The following is a 10,000-nucleotide window of genomic DNA, read 5'->3' on the forward strand; positions in this document are numbered from 1 at the left end:
AATAAATAATAATAATAAATGATAATTATTTAAAAAGCATAATGCATCCGTGAATTACAATCCTTTGCCTTTTGGTTCAAAAAGTTACATGCAAAAAAATTAAATAAAATAAAATAGCATGTACTGGGAATAAAGATGCGTTTATTTTAAGGCATCTAATGTTAAAAGTTACATGCAAAAAAAAAATAAAAATAAAATAGCATGTAAAAATGTTAATATATTGTATTTATATATAATATAAAATGTAAGAATAGAAATGTATAAATGTATATACATGTAAATATTTAACAAAATATATACTGTCTGTGTATTTATAATAAATATTCACAGTACACATACTTTTATTTTGGATGCGATTAAATTGTTTGACAGCGCTAGTTAAAACCAAAAATGAATTCACCAACTAGTCAAATGATGTTAATAATTTCCTCTGCTTCTCATATTTGCTGTAATCCAGAAGTTTAATCCTGAAGTCTGCATTTATTTGATTAATAATACACTAAAAACAATAACTCAGCAAAATATTATTACAATTTCCAATAACCCTTTGTTATTGAACTATTGTTATTGTTATTGTTATTATCAGCGTCAATACTCCAGCCTTCAGAAATCATGTTTTAATAAACACGCTAATAAGAGAAACCTTTCTGATTATTATTAATGTTAAAAACAGTTGCTGCCCAATATTTTGGCGCCAACCGTGACACGCTGAGTAGAGTGTCTATCTAAAACAAATCTTTTCTAGCATCATAAATGGCTTTGCTGTCACTTTTAATCAATTCAATGCATCCTTGATGAAAAAACGTATTAATTTCTTGACAAAAAAACCCCGAACAGTGATCGCCGTCGGTGTGTTTGTGCGCTTGCGTAGACCTCTTTAATGCGGTTCGAAGTGCACTCATTGTTACTGACCTTTGGTTTCTTAGTGAAGAACGAGGGAGGGATGTTGTCAGGGTGCAGATGAGTTCCCAGAAGCCTCCGCGGGGGCATTTCAGACAGTTTCTGCAAGACAAACGGCGTGAAAAAAACTCGTGTTTTCAGGGTGAACGCTTCCAGATCTGAGAAATGCCTGCGCAGTTACTGACCTCTTGAACATCTGGAGGTAAAAACTCCACCAGAGGAGGCATTTCAGGCGGTTTCTCGTTTTTTCCGGTGGAGGCATTCAAGATCTTCCGCAAGACTGCCACCATCCAGTTGAACCCTGTTAGAGATCAGTGACGAACAGAGAGCTCATCTCCATAAAAGGTGCATGGAAGGTGATGAGGAACGAAAGATACGGGTTTGCACGAAAAGGCTAAAGGCTAAACGAGAGCGTCAAACCCTTCCGAAGCACCCGGAGCGCTTGGGTTAAATTCGTCGCAACGTTTAGCGTTAGAAATCGTCGTTTTGCATCGCCAAAGCAATTCAGTTCCACGAGTTTGGTGCAAATACGCTTGAGTTCGGTGAACGCACAGAATTGCTTCACTCTTTAGTTTCCAGTATTGCATTGTCACTGCGAGCGAATTGCGGCGTCGCTGTTACGTAAGAATAATTGCGCTTAAGGAACGACAGATCCGGAGTCGTTTTAAAAGCAATACAAGTTCGAGGCTTCGCATACAACGCAAGCAATGCACGAGCGCTCTTGCATTTAATCACTTTTTCCTTTGCAAACGTGTCCTGTGCAGCATCTAGTTGGGTCGCACGGTTTCTGCCGTAACCTGTTCGTAAAGATGCATGGCGTAAACGGTCATCGCGTCTTCGTAAGCTCGCTCTGCGTGACGTGAATCGCTCGAAAGAGTCGAAAACCCATTCTCGTGTGAATTCACTCGGGAGTTTCAAGAATCCCGGCTATGCGGAAAGGTTCACGAGGGTACCCCCCTCAAGCAAACTGCGAAAAAAAACCTGACAAAAGAAGGTTGCGTGCTATTAACACGTAACCCGACTCCACCGGCAGCCTCTGCGCTAGCTTTAGGGCCGGTGGATCAAACTTCTCTGCATGCACCAAACTAATGCAAACTGGTTTCGCTCACCGCATTTAGGGTACGCCACCAGGACGAGATCGTCCTCTCTGGCCTGCAGGTCTTTTAACTTGTCCAGGGTCTCTGGAGGGCTGAGGATCGTGGAGTACAGGATTCCCTCTCGCTTATAAAGCTTGTCCTCGTCCTTCATCTTCATCGCCTGCTGCATCTTAGACTTCATTTCGTTTTCAGGCAGCGTTTGGCTCATGTTGGCGGTGGGTCCCGGTCCCGGAGAGGTTCAGATTCGCAGAAACACACACACACACACACACGCGCACGCATGCACGCACACGGAGTATTTATGCTGCGGTTGAGGAAAGGGAATGCTGTAGGTCCGCCCACAGACACAGCTCGCGTGAGAAACCTCCGTTTCCGTCATCTCAGGGGCCCCGAGTCAACACAGAGGGATCGGTGTCGGGCTGACTGATTATTGTGTGCGAGACACGCACAGCGTGACTACACCAGCTAGCTTTCTTGAAAAGCTGGTTTTGGCAGAGGTGAAAGGTAAAATATAATCTGTAGTCAGTTCATGTAGCTCAGCTGCTGAACAGACGCTAAACTCACTCAGTGTGAAGTGCTTTTCTCTTTAGATTCATCTTGTTTATATATATATATATATATATATATATATATATATATATATATATATATATATATATATATATATATATATATATATATATATAATATATATATATATATATATATATATATATATATATATATATATATATATATATATATATATATATATATATATATATATATATATATATATATATATATATATATATATATATATATATATACACATATATATATATATACACATATATATATATATATATAGTAATATAAAAATATATATACACAGATTTTTTACAGTTGTAAATAAAAACAATTACTAGAATAAATAAATAATACATTTAAATTATATATATATATATATATATATATATATATATATATATATATAAATATGTATGCATATATGCATACATATACAGTTATAAATAAAAATGTACTAAAATATTAATAAATATATATATATTTGTTTTTTTATTTACTAGAATAAATATTAATAAATTTTAATATGTATGTGTATATATATATATATATATATATATATGTATATATATGTATATATATATATATATGTATATATATATGTATAATATGTATATATATTTATATATAAATAATATCAATTATTATTGTTTTTATTTATTTTTTACAGTTGTAAATAAAAATTACTAGAATATTTTTAACTAAATAACATTTCATGTCAAATTAACTGTTACCTGCCATTTTGTTTGTAAATGCTTATAAAAAATAATACTTTTTTGAAGTGAAAATAGTTTCTACAGCTGTTTTTTTCAGTGTACAAATAAAAGGGATTCCCGTGGTAATTAAAATCTGCTGATATTTCATGCACCCTCAGATGCAGGAGATGTTCACTTACTTGCCAGTGGATGTGAATGGGTGCCGTCGGGACGAGAGTCCAGACAGCTGATGAAAACATGGCAAGCGACCCACACGTCTGAAGAAGAAAGTCAGAAACAAATCCATCAAAAAGTTGTATTTAATTCTGCTACTTCAAGCTAAACATGAGAGAAAAAAAGTGAATCAGGAGAGAAATCTGCGCGGATCAAACCCGAAACGGCTCTAAATAAATACGTTGTTGTATTTTGCAGGAGATGGACTTTTTCACTCTTGGAAGTGTTATAATGAACTCGTGTGTACATATTTTAATTTGAAATGAAAAGCTTTTTGATCATTCTGACGGCACCCATTCACTGCAGCACTGTTTTTGTCTTTCTCAGCGGAGCAGCTCGCTGCTATCTGCTCCTTCACGCTTATCACAATATTTTAATAACTTGCATAAAAGCCCTGCGCGATCCAGTCCGATATACCTGCATGTTTAATCTTTAAACTCTTCAAAGTTAATCATTGAGCGAATGCCACGAAAACGTTCAGGAGAAAAGCAGCATTTAATACATTTTGCGCTGCGTTTAAGTTCTGCAACGACATCATCCTGCAGGAAGTGACATCATTTTGGAAGGAAAACTATTGCATCGTTTTTTTTGTTGTTTTTTTTGGCCGGGTTCAATCACGCAGTCAACACAAGTAAAAAAAAAACGTTCTCTAATCTGGATCTCTTTATATGTTTTTCATTATTACCGCCCTGTTTCTAAATGTGGATTATATTGCGCCCCGAGTTGAACATTATCTGTTTGTGAGCGCGAGCATGAGCTCAGCAGTTTCAGTATTTGTGTAGCGACCTGCAGATATGATTTTTCGACTGCTTTGATTTCACGGACGTTGGTTTAGTTATAGATATTCAGATATAGAGACTTGCTCGGCTGTTTCTTAAAGCTCTGAAGTGTTCATCCCTTTAATTATACGCCTGTCTTTTTAAAAAAGCATTTAGTAGACTGTTATTTATTATTTTTTTGTTGCTATTTTTATTATCCTCACAGCACCATGCGGCGACACGCTATGAAATTATAATTTTTAAAAAATGCATTACATCGTGTCAAGTATTATGCATTACAAGTGTCATATTTGCAAATTGCATTAGTAATATTACTAATAGCAGTGGCGTGTGAGAAGTTTAATACTTTTAATGATATGTATCGATTTATTAATTTTATTTTACACCAGTTTACCAAACAATCCGGTCTTATTTCAGTTAGTCAGACTTACGTTGAACCTAATCAGCTGGCAATAAATCAGAATAACTGAAGCAAACCTAGTTTATTTGGTAAACCTGGTTTATGAAACTATGACTTGCTGCTGTTTTCACTTGTCGGAGAGGCACTGCGGAGGAATTAGTTAAAGAAAATCAATTCTGTGATTAATATTATTTTATTTATTTGTTTGTTTGTTTGTTTTTGTGTTACAGGTTACCACGAAACATAGAAAATGTTTTTGCAAAATCTTTTTATAATAATTATATTTATTATAAGAACTATTTTATATTATTATATTTTATGGTAGAAATATATGTGGAATTCATTCATGCATGCTTTGTATTCTACCACAGTTTTAAACCTTAAAATAAAACTTATATATATATATATATATATATATATATATATATATATATATATATATATATATATATATATATATAAACATTATATATAAAACATTAACACAAGATTTTAAATAATAATATTATAAATGCTAAAATTATAAATAATAATAGTAGGTATCATTAAATGTCAATATTCAAAATCTCTTTACAATCTAGTTTTAATGATTTATTTTTATTCTACACAAAATGAGCGTTGTTTGTTAAAAAAATTGTTTTATTGTTTGTACAAAATTGTATTAATTATATTACTGTGTGTATATATATATATATATATATATATATATATATATATATATATGCTTTTGCAAAATCTTTTTATAATAATTATATTTATTATAATAAAGGATTATTTTATATTATTATGTTTTATGGTAAAAATATATGTGGAATTCATTCATGCATATGTGTATATATAACATTATATATATATATATATATATATATATATGCGACATTATTGTGTTGTTTGTGGTGTGCATGCATGCGCGTGCAGTCAGTGACCTCTAGATGTCAGTGTAGTTCAAGGCAGATTTATCAGTGTTTTGTTTACTTTTTGGGATGTTGGGAATCCCGGCTGGGATCACCATCCTCACAGCTCCATCCCAGCAACCTTTAATACTCGCTTAGGGGTTTGTTCAAGCGCTGAAATGTAATATCTGATGCTTTGTTACCTGCGCACTGATTGTCGTGGCTTTATTAGACCCTCGGCACGGTTTATCCTCCTAGCCCTATGTGTTGAGAGTCACTTCCAGGTCATGTGACCTCTTAACATATACAGTGCATCCTGAGCATCCCATAGTGCTCGACTACAGGCCTGCTGAAGGATGCGTTGGTTTAATCTTCTCTTGGGGAATTATCATGGTGTTTTCCATCTGCTGGAGCCGGAGTCTGGAGCAGCGCTGGACCTCCAGTCCAGATAAGCAGCTTTGAGAGGAGGAGGAGGGTCTGAAACCATCCATCTGCTGGACGACTGGACTCTTACCATCGGACAGACTCATATTATTCAGAGCCAGCACGTTTATAAAGGTTTCAACTCATGGTGGACGATGAAGCACTTTAATGTGGTTTAAGTGGTATTTGTTGATACGCATGATGGATCTGGATCATGATCTGGATCTTTAAAACCCAAGATGCATCTCTCAGTTATAAATTGCTCCTTACGTGCTTCAAAGTCGAAGTATTTTTAGTTTTTTTATTCTTAGTCAGTCGGTGTGAAAGTATTTTGTGTCCCAGTTTCAGATTTGCAGATGTGGCTCTCATTTTGTAAGCAAACCAACGGATAAAAAAACAATAAAAAAATGTAATAAAAAAAAAAAAAAAAAAAAAAATATATATATATATATATATATATATATATATATATATATATATATATATATATATATATATATTGCAAGGAGAGCCCTGAAATGACTGATGTGGCTCTCATTTTGTAAGCAAACCAACGGATAAAAAAACAATTAAAAAAATGTAATAAAAAAAAAAAAAAAAAAATATATATATATATATATATATATATATATATATATATATATATATATATATATTTGCAAGGAGAGCCCTGAAATGACTGATGTGGCTCTCATTTTTAAGCAAACCAACTGATAAAAAACAATAAAAAAATAAATTAATAAAATAAAAATAAAAATTAAATTAATAAATATATATATATATATATATATATATATATATATATATATATATATATATATATATATATATATATATATATTTGCAAGGAGAGCCCTGAAATGAATATTTTATTTTATTTTAGTTTTGTCTGAAAGCTGTTTATTTTAATGACTTATTTAGACTGTTTGCATTTAGATTAGCTTTTGTTTTTATATTTTGTGTTTTCATTTGAATTTACATTCTTTAAAATATTTTATATTTTATATTATATTGTTTTAGCTTTTTATTATTTTAGTGCTTTACGGTAAACAAAGCAAAAAAGGGAAATTTTTTGCCCCCTTTTTGTATTTTTGTATTTTTACTGCATTTGTTAATATCGAGTACACTGTAAAACATAACTAACTTTAACTGTAACGGCAAAAACTATTAAGAGGTTAACGGTAAGTTCTCGTAATGTGACATTTTGTGTAATTTTACAGTAAAATGCTTTAAATTGTACCCTTTTTTAGAAGTAAATTGAACAAATCAATGTATAATTTACAGTCACAAACGGTAAACCGATATTCCCGGCATGAATAGTTTTTTAAAATCGGATAGGTACGTTTAGGCTTTGTTACATCTTCTGTAGTTTAATTTTTATTGCTTTATTTAAGTGTCATGTGTGTGTCATGTTCTATATATTACCGTATGCTTCAGTTTGAGGCAAATTTCTTTCACCGCCTTCATCGTTATGGTGGTCGTCCCTATGTTAAAGGTACAAAACAGGTTTTAACAGCAGCGTACTGATTTACATTCAAATTTTCTTGTTTGTAAATTACAGCTTTATACCGTAAAATGTACAGTTATTGGCCGTAATGGTTTTTTTTTGTATTTTTTGCCTAAAACCACAGCTGCCGAATGGTTTAACGGCGTTTATAGGTGTTTTGGTTGTCAGTGAACGAAGATGACCCTGCGTGTTTTTAGCGTTTCGCTTGTATTTGTAGTTTCGTGAACTCGTCTGCCTTCGGTGGCCTGATCGCTCCGGACAGAGTTCCTGTTTCAGCAGCATCTGGAACAGACGCACAAGCACAACATCTTCACGAGGCCCAGATTAAAAATAGGTCCCCCCCCCAAAAAAAACACAACAGTGAGCAGAAACTCTACAGTTTGGGAGACCCATATTTAACGTATTAATTCATTTCTGTCGTCTGTGCAGTATGCTCTTTATATCTTAATGCATCTTGTCTTATTTCAGTTGCTATCAAACTGAAGCGGAGGAACGAGCAAAACCGAATCAATCGAGCCATTAGCATAAACCAGATAAAAAACATGGTTGAAACGGAGCTTTTTGAAAATCTGAATCGCTTAAACCGGCGTACATCGATTAAAATCGTGACTTCGGAGCACGTCGGCGAATCTGTTTCGCGAATCTGTTTCGCGAATCATTTCATGGCGGTTCGCGAATCTGTACGAAACGAACTGTGATCGTCGCTCAAGTGGCCTCAACGTTTTCTGATTATTGCACAGCCATAGTTGTAATGCAAATATTATATTAACCATTAATCGGTTGTGGATACAATGCTTTAACTAGGTCTGTAACAATGTTATTTAATTGTTTCGATGTAACCATGGTTCATTGAAAACGTTTTTCTATTACAGGCACCCCTTACGAGCAGACAAACAATTCAAATTAAACATCTCTGAACAGAAGAAAGGTGACTTACAAGATGAGAACAATCTGATATATAGATATATATTCGTATCTAAGATGCCATGTGACTTTTATGTAACTTTTTGTGTAAATCTCACTCATTTCACGTCCCTCCCTGTTAAATTCTCCCCGTGTACATTATGCTCAGCGCGCATTATAGCGTGTTATTTTTGGCCACGGGTGATTACAGGAGTCCCATGCGTTACATGTTTTCAAACAGTAAATAGAACGGCGCTCGGATTAAACGGCAGCGGGATTATTGCATAATGCAGCGCAGACTTTCAGTTGCAGGCCGCTGACATTTGATTCCCGCATATTATTTTAGTGCAAATCGGTTCAGTCCTTGTAATCTAATATCCAGCGGTTTGCAACCGCAGGAGCGCGACCTGAAACTGGGTCACGGGCCCGTTCCGACTACGGAGGATAAAACCTTGAATGCAGAGAATCAATGGGATTATCAGCTTTTTGATGTCAACGGGTTTATGACCAATCAAACATCACTTTGATGCAAATTTATCAGCCACTTAGTTAATCAAATTAGACAACTCAGGGTGTGTTAATATACTTTGATAATGTTTTTTTTACCGTGCTGTTAAGTTTTTGGGGTGGTTTCAAGGGGGTTGCTATGGCGATGATAGGTTGCCGTGCTATAAGGTTGTTAAAGTTTTTGGGGTGTGATGAAAGAGTATTCTCTGTGTTGTTTTTTTCCTTGTTTTCTGTGGTTGCTAGCGTGTTGCTATCACCTTGGTAAATATTTAGCATTTTATTTATTTATTTTTGGTTAGCCGAAGGTTGTTTTGCAGCGGTTTCTAAGGTGTTGTTATGTAGCTGACAGGGTGTTGTTCGTCTTTGTAGTGTGTTGCCATGCGGTTGGTTTTTGAGTAGATTTTTCCCATGCTATGGGGTTGCTAGAGTTTTTGGGTTGGTTTCCAGGGTGTTGCTTTGTGGTTGATAAGGTTTTGTGGTTGAGTTTGTAAGGTGTTTGTTAGGGAGTTGCAATGTGCTTGAAGCTTTCTAAATCATTTTACCATGCTATGAGGTTGCTATGGTGGTTAATTGTGTTGCTATGTGTTTAGAGAGCGGCAATGTCCTTGGTAGGGCTTTCTGATTGATTCGTACCATGCGATAAAGTTGCTAAAGTCTGTAGGGCGGCTGCCAGGGTGTTTGAAATGTTTTACGTTTTTGCTATGCGGTTTCTAGGGTGTTGCTATGTTCTTGGTGAGGTGTTTTCTATTCGTTTGTACAATGCCATGAGATGTTGCAATGCCCTTGTTCATTTTGACCACGCTATGCGGTTGCTAAGGCGTTCTGAAAGTTTGTTTCTAGGGTGTTGCAATGTCCTTTATGATTCATTTCGACATGCTGTAAAGTTCCTAAGGAGTTTGAAGTGGTTACTAGGATGTTGCTTTGTGGTTGCTACGTGTTTCTGACTGTTTTGTGTTACGTTGATGCGGATGCTTTAGTGTGCTCAACAATAATGCGTTGCTATCATTTGATGCCAATGTAAAATTAGAAGATGACTGTGATTTTATCTCTTTATTAGTGTTACTGGTTTCTTCGACACCATCAACCACTACATCC

The 10,000-nt window shown here is 34.6% G+C and overlaps 2 protein-coding genes and 1 long non-coding RNA gene across 3 annotated transcripts in view; 2 read left to right on the forward strand and 1 right to left on the reverse strand.

The window, feature by feature from the left end:
• Positions 1 to 2,282, reverse strand: part of LOC122353867 (sulfotransferase 6B1) — a 4,880-nt gene extending 2,598 nt beyond the window's left edge. Inside the window, exons 1-3 of the mRNA XM_043251757.1 lie at positions 2,010 to 2,282; positions 1,086 to 1,201; positions 913 to 1,002 (exon numbers count right to left, since the gene is read on the reverse strand). Of these exons, the coding sequence (XP_043107692.1) occupies positions 913 to 1,002; positions 1,086 to 1,201; positions 2,010 to 2,205 (402 nt within the window). The 5' untranslated portion in view covers positions 2,206 to 2,282. The remainder of the gene's footprint in view (positions 1 to 912; positions 1,003 to 1,085; positions 1,202 to 2,009) is intronic.
• The window catches only part of LOC122353835 (filamin-B), a 333,941-nt gene that overhangs the window by 172,915 nt on the left and 151,026 nt on the right, over positions 1 to 10,000 (forward strand).
• The window catches only part of LOC122353896, a 41,547-nt gene that overhangs the window by 20,256 nt on the left and 11,291 nt on the right, over positions 1 to 10,000 (forward strand). The window lies entirely within an intron of this gene.

The sequence above is a fragment of the Puntigrus tetrazona genome, chromosome 11 (genome assembly GCF_018831695.1).
Source record: "Puntigrus tetrazona isolate hp1 chromosome 11, ASM1883169v1, whole genome shotgun sequence".
Classification (NCBI taxonomy): domain Eukaryota; kingdom Metazoa; phylum Chordata; class Actinopteri; order Cypriniformes; family Cyprinidae; genus Puntigrus; species Puntigrus tetrazona.